At 47.1% G+C, this 16,434-nt stretch overlaps 1 protein-coding gene across 5 annotated transcripts in view; it reads left to right on the top strand.

The window, feature by feature from the left end:
- The window catches only part of PPP2R2C (protein phosphatase 2 regulatory subunit Bgamma), a 302,284-nt gene that overhangs the window by 258,033 nt on the left and 27,817 nt on the right, over positions 1-16,434 (top strand). For all 5 annotated transcript variants that reach the window (XM_051965769.1, XM_051965771.1, XM_051965772.1 and 2 more), the window contains one exon: positions 16,108-16,272. In XM_051965769.1, coding sequence (XP_051821729.1) covers positions 16,108-16,272 — 165 coding nt within the window. The remainder of the gene's footprint in view (positions 1-16,107; positions 16,273-16,434) is intronic.

Below are 16,434 nucleotides of genomic sequence, written 5' to 3' on the forward strand. Positions count from 1 at the left end.
TCACCAGGCCACCAAAGGGGACCAGGACACAAAAAATTGGGGGGCCTCCCATGCAGATCAATCTCTTCCCGAAGGCTGAATATTCTACATCATCCCTGAAAGATTGTCAGCCAATCCCTCCTGACGTACTTCCCGTAATGGAAATCTCATTACCTAACAAGGGGGACCATCCCATTTCCAAACAAGTGTAAGTGTTTAACGCCTCTTAATTTAATTTAATTTTTTAAAATCTGATTTCCCATTATGGCCCTCAATTGCTCTTAATTTTATTCTTTGGGACCAAGCATAACAAGTTTAATCCTCTGCCTGTGATAGTTCTTCCATGTACAGGTAGCAGTCCCCCTGCTACCTCCTCCTCCCAAACTCCAATTACCCCCTCACTACCCCTCTTATCTTTCTTCCTGTTTAAAGAATTGGGCTTTTCAATCTACCTTCAAAGAACACAGTTTCGATCTCTTTAATAATTGTCTTTCTCTTATTCTCTGCACCTCATAGCTTTTTCAAAATTTCAGATTTTTAAGCACCAACATCTGGGGACTATTTTATGGCTGAAACTTTAAGTCCAAGGCATCTTAAAATTTATATATTTCTAATACGTCTGTGCCCCGCTGATCTTTAGTTTATCTTTATTACTTGGGGAATTTTAAGATTGTTTAGTGTGGTTTTTTTCCTTTCTCTAAAATATCTTTTGATTCAGCAAATATTAAGTCTCCTTTAGGGTAATATTCCAAGGACTCATCATGACCTAGAGGTGATCCTGTGTACTGGAAGTCTCCACTATCAGGGTGTAAACTCTGGCCGGTTTGATCAGGCTACAGAGGTTCCTCTCACCCTAGGATCAGCTTATCACCCGACGGTTATAATGTTTTTTGGCCACAGAGACACGAATAGTGGTGTTTGTGGGGGAAGCAGCAGCTGACATTCATGTAGCACCTCGCACTGTGTCAGGTCCTGGGTTAAGCACTTTATAATAATAATCTCATTTGATCCTCCTGATCTTTAGCTTTTGTGGGGTCCACATCAGGCCCTAAGAGGTCGACACTGGACTTCTCAGAGAGAAGGCTGAGACTGGGCACAGCAGCAATGGAGAAAGGGAGGAGAGCTGAGGGAATTTTAGGTTTGAAGAAGTGGGAAGAGGGGTGACTGAATTAGAGATAAGCGCTCAGCAGAGGCGGGACAGGACTGTTTTCCCACTGGCTAATCACGAATGCTTTGGGAACATAGCGTATCCCCTTTGTAGTCTCACTCTATAGATAACAGAACTAGAACTGGATGCAGTTGTTCCTTAGGCAATAAAGGCTGCCTCGATGGAATAATGTGGCCTTAAAGTAGTGAATCAGACGTTTCTCGTGGTGAAAGCTGACGCTGAAAATAGAGAGCTGGGATCCGTGGAAGGGCCGTATGGCGGAGCCCTTTCTGCTTGGCAGAACGTGATGTGCAGAGAGAGGCAGGAGCATCATGGGATGGAAATTCGGCAGATGCTCCCTCATGGAGACCCTCAAACGGAACTCCAAACAATGCAGAGGGATATTAAGATATATAATTCTTGTTCTCAGGAAGCTTAGCGTCTTTTGATGAGAGTTGGTCAGATGACGGGTGATGAAAGATACAGATAGATACAACTCATTGAAATGGGGAAATGGGGACTCGAGAAGAGAGGTATCGGCCATGGTTTATGAGCCCCTGATTCTGGAGAAAACACTTCAGGTTGGGACAATCGGGGACTCCCATGCAGCGGAGGATGGAGAGATTTCAACGAGAAGAGATGGGGGACAGGGTGAGCATTTAAGACGTAAGCAACGGTGTGACTAGACAGAAGGGAAACTGGGGGAATTTTAGAGTCTGGCCAGAGTGTAGGCTAAGTGGAAGAGAGAAGCGAGAGCAAGTCTGGAGAGTTAAGTCGCAGTTTTGATTTAAGTGTAGACAGTGGAAGAAAGAAGCAAGAGCAAGTCTGGACAGTTAAGTTGCAGCTTTGATTTAAACCTGGACCTTGGAGCCCATCAAGTTCAACCTCCTCATGTTACCAATGAGGAAACTGAGTCCCAGAGAGGCTAAGCCCCTTGGCTGCGCTCCCACAGCTGGTGTCCAAGGCAGGATCTGATGCCAGGTATTCACCGACCCACGCAGAGGTCTTGGGTTTTTATTTTTAATAAAATCCAGGAAGTGAAAGAAGATACCGTAATGCAGCACTGAAATAATCCAAGCTGAACTCGGGGCAAATTCACTTGGCGTGGGCTGCTAACGAGATGGCTTGCAGTGGGGACAGAGCCCATCTCTTCATAAGAATGTATCTCGGCTCCCCCCGAGGGCCAGTCCCCCAAAACACTGGGAATCTCGTCCATAGTCACCAAAGGCTTTTCGCTGCTTTGTCCCCACTCAATCGTACCCACCCACGACCACATTTCTTACAAACCAAACCAAGGGATCACGCAAGCTCAGCACACACCCTCTGAGCAGCTAGAAAGCAAGAAGCCATTGCTCGGGAAAATTCATTGTCCCGGGAGGGAGACGGCCAGCAGTGTGAAGGAGGGATTAAAGAGCGGAGGGAAGGGGCAGGACCACTGGGGAGGCGATCGCGGGCGGGCGGCAGTCTGAGCTAGGAAAGACCAGGGGGACGTGGGAGAGTTCGTAGGTTGTGGAGGTATAATTGACAAGCCCTAGCAGTTGATTGGATATGGGGCTGAGGGAAAGAGAAGGGTGCCCAAGCTGTGCCCGGGGTGACTGGGAAGATGGCGGCAAAAAGCTGAGGAGGGAGGAGGAGGAGGAGTTCCAGTCCAGGAATGGACTTGCAGATAAGCTGGGAAATGTGCGTCCGGGCTTCTGACTTTGGGTTTCTCACAACTAACACACTTCGAGCTGTATCACACACATCTCTCCTGACTGTTAGAGAAGAGACCTTACAGCTCATCTACCTCAACTGCTCGATTTGTCAAAATAAGAAGGAACAGAGGTCCAGAGAGAAAAGCTGCCCTGGGCTAGTTAGTTAGCCACTTTCTTAGGGTTGAAAGCTTTTTCAACCCCACCTCCCAACACCAATGAGACTTATCCAGTCCTTATCCCTAGCCTAGCAACCAGTTTTCTTCTAACAAGTGAGCCAGACAGGAGCTACAACTTCTGCTTTTTCTCCCTCTTACCCACTGAGGGAGAAGAAAATGGAAAATAAAAAGCGGTGTCTCCCCATCTTTTAGCAATCCCACAAACTGGACAGCAATGGAACGAGCTAGTGGTGGTCCTGATGGGCGGTGGGGGCTGCTGGGGGCTGGTTGGATCTAGGGGGCGAGGAGACCCAGTGTGGAGGTCCTGAGGGGCAGTGGGGGCTGCTGGGGGCTGGTTGGATCTAGGGGGTGAGGAGAATAGGGAGACCCAGATATTGATGGGAGGACAAATGAGAATCAATGGAGCATGAAATACTCACAATACACTCACACATACATGCATTTACATACATACACACACTCACGCTCACACACATATTCACTCACAGCCTCAGTCACACACTACTGGCTTTTCCCAGGCCTCTGGTCACTCAGTCTCTCGAGTTCTCCTCAGATCCTAAAACGGTGCAAGGGTGGCCCTGGGCTCACAAAGGTCCTGCCGGGTCCCATTAGTCAGTCCACAAACATTAAGGACCTACTATGTGTCAGCCCCTGCACAAGGGCTGGGGATACAAAGTCAGTCCCTGCTCTGGAGGGAATCCCAGTCCAGCTGGGAGATAACACAGTGACAACCACGTGCAAACCATGTGCGGGAGAAGGTCCAGGAGCTTGGCAGAGTGAGGTGCTGGGCTTAGGGGGTGAGGAAGGGAGGACTTTGGCTGAGAGGTGCAGGAAGCCAGGGCAGCCAGGAGTCAGAACATCAAGCAGAAGGGCTTCCCTTGCAGGCCAGGGGAGACCACATCTGCTCCCTGGGGCCGGTCCCAAAGATGACCAGGGCAATGACCAGGGGAGCTGCAGCTAGCTTGTCTTCCAAGAGTGAGGAGGGGCCACATCCTGCTTCAGTGAAAAGGATGCCCACACTGAGGAAATCGTAGCTCTCTGAAGTGGGATGCTAGCCCTCCTGCTGCTCCTTAAGTCCCTTCCAGTCCCTGCTCCGTCTTCCCCAGCGGCTTCTGAGTTCCTGACCGGTTCCACTCTCCCACAGTCTTTTTAGGCGGCGGATTTTAGACTGAACAAAGGAATGGATGAGATATTACTGAGAAAGCACTCCAGTCAGAGCAGTGAATGCCTCATTGATGCATCGGTTCAAACCTGGATGAGTCTGCCCGGCTTATTTTTCTGATGTGGAACCTGAGGTCTTGGGGGATTAGGTGCCCCTGTGCTCTCCATTCTTCCCCAGCCCCCTCTCGGTTTGTTTTCCTGTGCTTGTTTTCCCTGCCCCTGGCCATGTCCAGGCTCACCCAGAATTGCCTGTGCTAGGGTAATGTGCTGTCTCGGGATTCTCCCACAATCCTCAGGCACTCCCTTGGTCACAGCAGCTCTCTCCCTCCCCTAATGAGTGCTTTCGGGCTCCCAGGTGGTCCTTTAGTCAGCTCTTCTGCAGAAATGGCTTCTTTATGGCTAATCCCATTCCTAAAACATCCGAGTGGGAGATTGCTTTTGTTGATCCCAATTTCCTTATTTTCTCTTGTATTTTTAATTCCTCCCCCTCCCCCAAGGCAACTGAGGCTAAGTGACTTGCCAGGGTCACACAGCTAGTTCATGTTCAGTGTCTGAGTCCACATTTGAACTGGTTCCTCTAAACTGGACTGGATTGGAGTCCTCGACTCCAGGACCAGCACTCTAACCACTGCACCACCTCGCTGACCCAGGCCTTGCACATTTTTATTAGCAGAGGAGCAGAAGGGACAAAGGGACGGTGGGCAGGGCTGGGACCCGCAAGACCTGGAGTCAGGAGCTGTGGAACCCTGGGCAAGTCAATTCTGAGCTTAGAATTCAATTCAGGCTTGTTCTTGACCGCTCAGTTGTGGGTGTAGTTGTGGGAGTATTGGTGGAGGGGTTCCTACGCTGGGAGAAATCTTTAGAGGTAATAGAGAACACTGTCTTGCTTTGAGCCTTCTTCCATTCCTCTTTGGTGGGGGAGAAAACTGAGACTGGGTCTCACAGTAGAAAGAAGCCTTGGGAGCAACTTGAGAGGGAGAAGTGATTTATCACCATCATCGTTGTTATTAATTTCCCCTTCTTTGTATCCTGGGATTTATCATCATCATCATTATTATTAATTTCCCCTTTCTTTGTATCCTGGTGTTCAGCCCATTTATTGCCGTTGTTACCGTTGAGTCACTTCAATTCTGTTTGACTCTTTGCAAGCCCTTCTGGGGTTTTCTTGGCAGATATTGGAATGGTTGGCCATTTCCTTCTCCAGCTCATTTTACAGATGAGGAAACTGAGGCAAACAGGGTTAAATGACTTGTCCAGGATCACATGGCTTGGAAGAGTCTGAGGTCTCAATTCACTGCACCACCTCACTGCCCTGCACATAGTAGGTACTCAACAAATGCTTATCTGACACTAGCTAGCTGACTTCAGAGGTAGGTCGCCTTCGAGGTCCCTCCCAGCGTGGAGTATCTGAGATCCTGAAGTCAGTTAATCAGCATTTGGGAAGCCCTCACTCTGGCCAGACAGTGTGTTAAAGCATTGGGAATAAAAGAAAGTGGGGAAGCAAATGAGCCTTGTTCTCGAGCAGCGGGCTGGTATAGACCAAGTGTTAGGAAGCTCACATGGGTGAATAAAGGGCGCGTTGGAGCAGGGGGAGCCTCGGGGCAGGGAGGCCAGTTAGGAGCCCATTAACACTGTGGCTGGTGAGAGGGGAGGGAAGCTGGTGCGAAGGCCACAAGAAGGGCGAGGACAGATGTGCACGGGGTTATTGGGAAGGCAGAAACGCTGAGTTCTAACAATGCTCTGGATGTGGGGGGTGGAGAGTGAGGACTCGGGGACGGGGCCCAAGATGCCAACCTGGGTGATCCGGAGAGTTATTTCAGAGTCATTTTTCAGTCATGTCCGACTCTCCATGACCCCACTGGGAGTTTTCTAGGCAAAGATAGGGGAGGGCTTTCCCATTTTCTTCTCCGGCTCATTTTAAAGAGGAGAAAACTGAGACAAACATGGTGAAGTGACTTGCCTAGAGTCACCCAGCTAAGAAATAGCTGAGGCTGGATTTGACCTTAGAAAGAAGATTCTTCCTGAATCCAATTCCAACAACAATAGGAAAACGCTGAAGAGTGGAGGGTTTGAAGGGAAAGATAAGTTCTGCTCTGGATTTGTGGACTCTGAGACGGCTACAAGGGGGCCAGCTGGAAATATCCAAAAGACAAATTAAATAACGTAAGCTAGAGCTCAGGAGAAAGTCTAGGTAGAGATATCTGGGAGCCAGTAGGGATCTGGGATCAGGAGAGATCTGGGAGCCAGTAGGGATCTGGGATCAGGAGAGATCTGGGAGCCAGTAGGGATCTGGGAGCCAGGAGAGATCTGGGAGCCAGTAGGGATCTGGGATCAAGAGAGATCTGGGAGCCAGTAGGGATCTGGGAGCCAGGAGAGATCTGGGAGCCAGTAGGGATCTGGGAGGGTAGAAACTAGGGCTGGGGAGATTAGCAATGAGCCAGGGAAAAGGAAGCATAATGTGGTTCCAGAAACACAAGCACACATACACCTTATGAACCGCCAGGCCCTACACCATCACAGGCACATTGAAGTTGGGAAATATCCCCTCAGATACATAGAATATTAATTTCCTTTTGCGTCACACAATAATTGCTACAGCTGTTACTAACACAAAGAAGCAGGGAGCCCGAAAAGCGCTACCACTGGCTCATCGGGTGGCTTAAGACAAAGCCCCTCTTCCCCTCTGAAACATCCGTGGAATAAGGATGATATGTCGACAAATCACAGATATGAAAAGAAAGAATAAGAACATAGGTACGAGAGCACTTGCACCCCATAAAGCGCGGTCTGAATCTCAGCCAAATTATGCACTGAGGTCATGAGGACATCTCCACCAATCCCGGTGATTTGGAAGAGTTTTATGAGCTTCATCGATGAGGAGACGGACCCAAGTTGTCATAAAAAGATGAACTTCAAAATGATTGAAAGTGAAACAGACTGAGCCGGTTGGACTGGGCTAGCTGGAACAGTTATATGGGACAATGAATAATTCAGTAGTTTTTCCAAGGGGAGGGATTCTCTTAAATGAGCCTAATTATTCTCGTTCCCAAATGATCACGGTCTGAAAATTAGCCTTGTAAAGTGCACTTTTATGAGTTAAATGCATCACAACAGACATAAAATGAGGTAACTTGGATCTATAAAGCACAATGTTACTAACTAGAGTTCAGAATATGATCTGCGGAAGTGGAGGGAATGGCCACATATTCAGTTATGGTTTTTACAGTATTGTGAAATGAATTGACAGCAGACCAAAAATCGGCTCTGTGTTTTCTCGTCTAAGGTTGCATTTGATTAGCAAATGCCAATGGTAAAAAGCAATGTGTTTCCTAAATTTCTGTGATTCTCACCCATTCAGCTACCACCTCCTCCATGAAGCATTCCCTGATTTCCCTCCTCCCCCTCAGAAGCAATTTCTTCCCACTCTGACCTTCCCCACATTCTGTGTCTCTTACTGAACTTCCATAGATCATTGTGGATTGCAATCACATGTACAGTAAGATTCCTGAGGCGGCAACCATCTCTGCACCTAATAGATCCTCAATTAATCCTTGCATAGAATGGGAAACAACGTGGCCCATTTCTTAGGTCATACCCAGGCTTTCTCTCTGTGTTGTTAATAACTCCCAAATCGGTTCCCACGGTAACAGAGAAGAACAGAATTTTCTCTAGAGATGAATTGTCAAATACTTTTTAAAGCCAGTTGTTGTTGTTATTTTAATTCCATGTGCTGTGAGCCAGGGACAGTCACTGCGGCCCTCGAGAGCTGTGCTATGTATTTGAGGGCCAAATGTGATGCGTGAAATTAGTCTTTGGAAGTAATTAAACTTCCCCCTAAGTAAATTAGAAAAGATAATTAATTGCAACCAACTGGGATACATTTGTAAATGGCAGTTGAGTCTTTAAACAAAATGTGTTTGATATTTTAAGTTAGTACATTGAGAACTCTTACCTGCCACTTTAGAGTTCTTACCTCCTGGTCTGAAGAATATCCCCGGACACAGAGAGACTGCCGATCCAAATGCCGAACTCCTGCTCAGGATTTTTGAAAAATTCCTTGGGAAGAGGAAGGGGCCGATGATCCCAATCTCGAGAAAGGGTGAAAGAGGTGGATTCTTGACCCCAAGATTGAGATCTTTGATTCCTGGCCACCTTCTCTCGCATCATCTGTCTGAGGGATGATTAAAGGGGTCCTTAGTGAGCCTGTAAAGAGAGAAGTGCAGCGTAATGAGTGGAGGGCTATATTTGGGAATCAGGATTGTGCTGCTGACTGCCTGATTCAGGGCCAGGGACTTCCCCTCCATTGTAAAAAAAACGCTTTTCTGTAGTGTCACTTATAAATTCTACACCTACAGTCTCATGTATATGCCATAAGACAACATGATCAGATGTTCCAGACTAATCTCATTTAGCCTGGACTAGAGAAAGGCACGTAGCCTAGTGGATAGAGGACCAGCCTTGAAGTTGGGAAGATGTAAGTTCAAACCCTCCTTCTGACTTATGACAGCCGTACAATCGGGTGAGTTATCAGTCTCTCCGAGGCACAGGCCACTCTGTCAGGCTGGAAGTCACAGAGGAGTGTCGGATCTGTGTCAGTGACAAAGTTACCTCACCAAGACTTCCTCATACTGATGAAGAAGCGGGTCTGGCTGCCTCGTGTCCCCTTTCTCCAACCTCCCTCCCCCAAAATGGCAGGTCAGAAAATTCTATTCTACAGATAATCTGGATATCATTGAGATACTTTTCAAAAGTTTCTCAAGATCTACTTAATTACAATCTCAGTTTATCTTTTGGTTTCATTTATAGCAAAAATGTCCAAAGAAATATGATTTGGTCGTTCTGTTAAGGTGCCGAATTGTTCAAAAGTGTCCCCTTGGGGACACCAGTGGTTGAGTTAATGTTTATAGGCGGTCTAAACCTTGTGATTCTTAGCTCCCTCTGCCCTTTCTCCCTCTCCCAGCATCCTGAGAGAAGCAGAAGAGGATGAAAGCTCCAGGACTGAAGGGGATTTTTCATTTTTCTTAGGTCACCGTGACTGAAGGACCCGCCTCCCAGTGACTAGCCTTTTATTAACATCTTTTTCTCATTGAGAGGGAGGCTGATCTTTGGGGAGCAGAAATGGCCTAGATCCTTGTTAATGTGGTAGAAGCTGCCAAAACTCATCACCTATGGGGATAGCCTTCCAGAGTCCAGAGTGACCCTAACACACACAGAGATGAGGGGGCTACTTTTATGGAGGGAGGGCTGTTAAATCAAAATAAAAAAGTATGAAAGGGGAGGAGAGTTGTCAGTGGAAAACGATGAACTCCATTTTCATCATGTTGAATTTCCAAGCTGATAAAAATAATGTCTCCTTTTTAAAGGGGAAGGACACTTCTTGTAATGGATGTTTGAGTCAGATTGCTAAAATATCAATACCATTATGCAGTTCTCCATATTTTATTCCCAAATTGAATTAGAAAATGATCATAAACAACTGAAGAGTTTTCAAGAGGCGGTGTGGTGCAGTGAACCGAGGCCAGAAGACACAGACTCAAGTGCTGTTTCTGATGCCTGCTAGCTTTGTGACCCTCAGCAAGTCAGTTAACCTTTCAGGGCCCCCGGGCCACTTTCTAAGTCTGGGTTACACATTGGTGAACAGAGTTTGCACACTCCAGTCTGCTCTGCCAGTGAAATCACAGGTCACCCAAAAATTGGGGTCAGTATCTAAGGGGTTCATGGAGAGCGAGCCGCAGGGGTTTTAGAGACCGACCCAGGGGAAGAATCGTGGCCCCAGAGGTCATCCGGGCCAGCTGGCAATGGGGAGCACATGGCATTCCCAGAGCCCTCGCCTTGTGATCAGAAGCACCGGATCAATACAGCCTTGCATTAGCAGCAATTAGAGGCAGCCAGGCCTGGAACAGCTCGAGCCTCTGCCTCCATCTGGGCTGCTGGGCTTCAGACGGTTCCGAGCGCTTGCGGATATAATCGGGGCTCTGGGGCTCCAAGAGGACGCGGCGCCTGCTGCTCACAGCTGCCCAGTGGCTGAAGATGGAGCAATTGCCCATAATTGTTCTAATGGCAATGAGAGTGGTTAAAACCCACAGGCGGCCGGCGTTTTGCCTCTGGAAGCACCCTGTAATCAAGCCGAAAGGCCGAGTCCATTAACCTATTGATAACCCATTGTCACACCAGTGACTTTGAACAGCAGGCTTGAAAGATAAAAGAGTCAGAAAATTGTTCTTATTGGATTCGTAATATCAGCGATCTGCCTTCTTACTGCAGAGAAATGAGGTGCTTTCGGCATCAACGTGCCGGGCTGGAGCTGAATTCGGAATGGACGCAGCGGTTCCTACACTTGGAGGGTCCGAGGAGCCTCAGAGATTCTCCTGGCCAACGCAGTATCTCACAGAAGAGGGAACGGGCCGGGGGGGATGGGGCGCGCCCCACCGGGACACAGACTCAGGTCCTCGGCTCCAGCCAGGAGTCTGTGCCTCCCTTTGCTAGAACGTTGCCCTCTGGGCATGGGGGCCATGGGAGCAATTGTTAACGCAGCCAAGTATGGAAGAGAAGGGACCCGAGGAAACCCCCACCAAAAAGCCCAAATAGGAGAGAGATGAGATGCTCTTTGCCCATCATTATAGTGGTAGGTCTGTCTTGTGCTTTATGGTTACAAACTGTCCTGCGCTTGGACGCGAAGCCCGTCGAACTTGTGGCAACATACTGTGATGCCTTGGGAATTCACTCAGCAGCTCCAAGCGCGTGGGAAGAATAGGATGGAACAGGACCTTGTCCTAGGCAGACAGACTAAAATGAAATGTCTGTAACAAACTGGGGTGGGGGGGAGGTGTGATTGCCACATCCGTTTTCCAGAAGAGGAACCCGAGGCATCCACTTGTAAATGGCTTGCCCACTGTCATAACTGGCTACGGTCCAAGGCTGTATTCAAACTTGGGCCTTCCCGATTCTGGGTCCGGAGCTCTGTCCACTCTCACTGCCTGAACCAAGACTAAGCAGTCTCAAGGAATCTGGGTTCCTTGTTCCAGAAGCTTTAACGAACACAAATAAATGGGGGGATGTTCCGGTGGCAAGGAGCACTGACGACCGAGGAGGGAGGAACAAGGGAAGACCGCTCATGGGTGGGAGTGGTCTTTGTCCTTCGCTCTCAAAGTCCACCCTGACGCTGAATTTGGACTGGGCGGTTTCTGAGCAGCGGTCATGAGGAGGGAGGCCATGTCGGGAAGGAGCACCAGGATCACGTGACTGAACGGAGGTGGGAGAAGGATCGCCACATGGGCCCAAAACCTACTTAGTCTGGCTGGACAGCAATGCAGAGACCCTCCGGGGAGAAATGCAAAATCAAGCTAGAAAGGCAGTGGGAGCCAGCTTGTGGCCAACCTCATTTTGTCTTTGACAGACATGATGACGGTGGTAATTTGCTGGCCTAAGGAACCAAAAATGATTCATAATGAGGATGCACTGTGGGCAGGTAGACATCAAGGAAGTGGTCACAGTCATGAAGAGGCTCTGGGCTGGAGTGGTCAGTTGACTGTGGGCAACTTCTGACTCTGTGGGTCCAAATTTTCTCATTTCGAAAATGGGCTATTTGGATTTGCTTTCCTTCAAATAGCCCACTTTAGAGATGAGAAAACTGAGGCTCATAGAGTCAAGTAAGTTGTCCACAATCATCCAACTAGAAAGTTCAAGAGCTGGGTCTTTGAAGTCCCAGAGTTCTGACCACTCCGGTCCTGAGCCTCTTCACTTCCTCTGATTTCTAAATCTGACGTACCAATTCCCACACACCAGAGGCGTCCAACACGCAGCTTTCCCAAAATTAGACCAAGCCAGATGAAAATTATTTGGGAAAATGTTTGCCACAAAAAATAAAAATAAACCCACATAGCATTAGACTTTACACCAATGTCCAAGTGCAGGCTGCAGGGATCCTTCGCAGGGACCAGGGGTCCCTCCCTACACTATCACTCTTTGCTCCTCCCAATTCATTCAATGAAATAAGTATTGATTGCATACTTCTGATGCTCAGAACACCGTGGTTTGTGCCCCAGAAGATGCAAAATGGAGATAAGACTTTGCTGTTATCCTTGTAGATTGTTATGAGGGGACTAAGTTCTATCCACAGAGACTCAAGTTTACCTAGGTAGGGAGTCAAAACTGGGTTAAATATAAGGAAGAACTTCTTGACAATTAGAGCAAGATTAAGGAAAAAGAAATGATTTGGGGCAACTCATTGCTTTTCTCTGAGTGTCAGGCTCGTGTTCTTTTAAGTAAAGGAGTTAACCCAAATAACCTTCAAAGTCCCAGCTCCAATTTTTTTTTTTTGGAAAATATAAGGAAAAAATTCCTAATAGCTACAGCTGCCTGCCAACAGAGTGAGTGAATTCCTTCACTTTATTCCTTCACATTATTCACAGTGAATAGGAGTCTGTAGAGGATGCTGCAGAGCAGGCTCCTCCTCAGATCCACTTGGATGTTCCTGGGGCCCTTTTAATTCTAATTCTGCTGTTCTTTGGCTTCTCTCTTCCCTCAAAGGATTTGTAGTCTAGCTGAAGTCAAATAGACAACTAAAGTGATTAGAAAACTAGGGTTAAAAATCGAGGGAGTTAAGTAGACTGTAGTGGTAAATCACTAGGAAACTGAGACTGTAGTGGAAAACGAGGGTTAAAAATCTGGGAGTTAACTGGACTGTAGTGGTAAATCACTAGGAAATTGGGACTGTAGTGGAAAATGAGGGTTAAAAATCTGGGAGTTTACTTGTAGACTGTAGTGGTAAATCACTAGGAAACTGGGACTGTAGTGGAAAATGAGGGTTAAGAATCTGGGACTTAACTAGACTGTAGTGGTAAATCACTAGGAAACTGGGACTGTAGTAGAAAACGAGGGTTAAAAATCTGGGAGTTAACTGGACTGTAGTGGTAAATCACTAGGAAACTGGGACTGTAGTGGAAAACGAGGGTTAAAAATCTGGGACTTAACTAGACTGTAGTGGTAAATCACTAGGAAACTGGGACTAGTGGAAAACAAACGTTAAAAATCTGGCGTTAACTCAAAAGGATGTCTGCAATAATCAAGGAAGAGTTATTGAAGGAGATGACATGAGCTGAACTTGACCAATAGGAACTAGTTAAATAGAGCACACAGATGAGGTAGAGACCATGAATAATAGGAACAACATTATGAAGGTTGAAAAGTGTGGGAGTGTATGCATGAGGAAGTAAGACTGGCAAACTAGGTTAGAAGCAGATCACAGGCAGCCTTGGATTCCCAGCTAAGGAAGTTGGACCTTATTCAGATTCACCAGAACAGAAGTGCTCAGATCACATCTAGACTAAGTTTCTTCTGTTCCATCCTGTGCATGTTAGGAAGGAAATTGTTAGACTGGAAAACACAGGGAACAGTGGCCAGGGTCGGATGTACATTTGAAACCATTTTGTGAAAAAACTGGATGAAGGAACTGAAGATGATTAGTCATGAAAATTAATGGTGATGATAATCATGAGACAATTAACAGTGCTTCAACATTACAAGGCTCTTTCCACACAGTCTCCTTTGATTCTCAAACCGGTGCATGAAGTTTAGTACTGTGGGCATTATTTTTCCCATTTTACAGATGGTTTAGAATGGCTGAGTGACTTGACCAATGTCCCATATAAATGATAGGGGTTGTATTTTTATCCAGTTGTTCCCTGGGGCCAAATTGAGTATTTGGCAGGAGAATGAAGCTGTCTTTAAGTGTTTCAAGAGTCTTTATAGGTTAAAGGGATTAGTCATGTTCTACCTGGAACATGGAGAGAAAAGTCATGTGGAAGTTAAAGATCAGAGTTGTCCAAAACTAGATTGAACCATTAGCTCTCCATTAGTAGAAGTCTATCAGAGAAGTTCATTTGTTCAGAGAGGTCATAAAGACATTTTCTAATCAGAGAACTGGTCTGACTTGATAAGTTCTGAGGTCCTTCCAGCTTTGAAATTCTGTGACTGGGGATGGAGCACCATACAGGGAAAGCCAAAGAATTCACCTACCTCAAGGAATTCCGGCCATTACCTTAAAAATGTCCATGCAGCACTTTTCTCTTCTCCCTTTTTTATATCTACTGGAAAATGGACTGTTTACTGGCTCATATCATCCAGAGACTCTTTATTAGCTATAGCCCAGAGAATCCATCAAGTCTTCCTGCCGTCAACAGCTCACAAAACAGGAGGTTTTCTCTCTTCCTCCTGTTCCACATACCCTATTTATATTCGATATCTTCTTCAGCACTTGGTGACTGTTCTATTCCCCTTCTCTTCCAGTGTGCAAACAGGGTAACCAATTTTGTTGGAATTATCAAAAAGCAAATGCTTTCCAAAGGAAAATGAAAGGAAAAATAGGAACTGAACACGAGAAGGAGCTAGCTCATGTTTTTTTCCAGTTATCTTTATGAAGAAATTTTGACAAGATCTCTTTTGTAATTGTAGAGTTCAAATGGCATCCATTCCCACATTCCCCAAATCTGGGCTCCAGTCGGACTGACCCTCAGATCTGCCTTGCTAATTCCTCCCTCCCTTTCTTAGCACATAGGATCACAGATCCCGAACTGAAAGGGATGTCAGATGTAGCACGTAAGGAAACTGAGGCACAGAGTATAAATGACATCTAAATGACAGAGGTAGCCTTTCAGACCAAGTTCTCCGACTGCAAATCCATTGCTCTTTCCACTGTACTATACTTCTCAAGAAGGGACAAAATGAAGATGTGACTCTGGGATCTCATGCACCCAAAGTGATAATTCATACCATTAGAACTAAAACCTAGAATATCCTGGGCCTTCCCACCTAATCATCCAAATTTTCCACAGATTTCAAGGCTCCTTTCAAATGTCACCTGCTCCAAGGAGCTTTTCATTTTTTCCCTCTGGGTTCACCATTTCTTTCTCCATTGAATTCTTGTAGCACTTACCATTTATGTTCTTTATTGGCTCTTAGCGCAGTATGCCTTGTATGGTCATTTGGGTGTTTTATTGAGACTGTCCCTTCACTAATGCCTTACTCCACTGATTCTTTCTTTTATGGAGCTGGCCATGGATTCTTGAAGGCACTGTCAACAGAGCGTGAGAAATGGCAGGTCCTACCAAATGCAAAGATTTGGGATCCAGGCTTCTCAGTGGAATAAAGCTGTTATTGAAGGACCAGTTGAATTCAGTACCAAGAACTCATCAGAAGATGCTTCTTCCTTCCTGCCTGCCTTCCTGCCTTCCTTTCTATTTCTTCTTCCTCCTCCTCTTCTCCCTTCCTTCTTGCTCCTTTTTCTGTTGCTTCTAGGACCTTCCTCCTAATTGCCCAGAGGAATCCAGAGCTCTAATTGCTTTCTAACGCAGAGAGCTGACCCCGAGTAGCTTGTGAGAGGCAACAGGGTGAAGAACTAAAGGACCCAAAGGGAGGTTTCCATTCCAGTTTGACTGTGTGATGCCAGAAAAATCATTTCACTTCCTTGCCTCCAGAATGTTAGTTTTAGAAGGAATGGGAGAAGAGGCATTTAGTCAAACCAAAATATCCCCTTAACAACACTGCCACAAAGCAATCATCTAACCTGCATTTAAAAGCCCCCAGTGAGGAAGCCTCAGCTTTCCCAGCCCAAGATGGGGAGGTAAGAGTAGCCGAGGCCCAAGGTCCCTTTCTAGCTCTCTGCGTGGCACAGCGAATCCACACCAGGCTGCTCCTCTCCCCTGCCCTCCCTCCCTTCATCTGTCAAATCAATAACTTGGCTTAGGTTTCCTTCCCCCTCTTCCTTTAGGGGGTAACCTTGGGGGGGACACCTTTGCAAAGTAACAGACTTTTGGGGACAGTGTTGGGCAAATGTCAGGCTCTGTTTATTGCTGTTCTCTCCGTTCTTGATGGGCACGGGCTTGCAGAGCGGCCCAGGGTCACGCTCGGCTCCCCGGTGGTCTGTTTATCCCTTAACCCGGTTTCTCCCCAGACATTGTCGACATCAAGCCAGCCAACATGGAGGACCTCACGGAAGTGATCACCGCCTCAGAGTTCCATCCCCACCACTGTAACCTCTTCGTCTACAGCAGCAGCAAAGGGTCCCTGAGGCTGTGCGACATGAGAGCGTCGGCCCTCTGTGACAAGCACTCCAAGCGTAAGTGGCTGGCCCCCGGCCCCCGCGCTCTTCGTCCTCTCGCCGGCAGGGACGGCCGCCGGGGGCCAGGAGGTCCCGGGGGGACATGAGCTTAGTCTGGGAAGTCATCGCAGTTGCAGCACAGATGCCACACCATGATGGGGTTCTCCTCGCGGGGAAGGG

Source organism: Antechinus flavipes, chromosome 6 (assembly GCF_016432865.1).
Source record: "Antechinus flavipes isolate AdamAnt ecotype Samford, QLD, Australia chromosome 6, AdamAnt_v2, whole genome shotgun sequence".
NCBI classification, from domain to species: domain Eukaryota; kingdom Metazoa; phylum Chordata; class Mammalia; order Dasyuromorphia; family Dasyuridae; genus Antechinus; species Antechinus flavipes.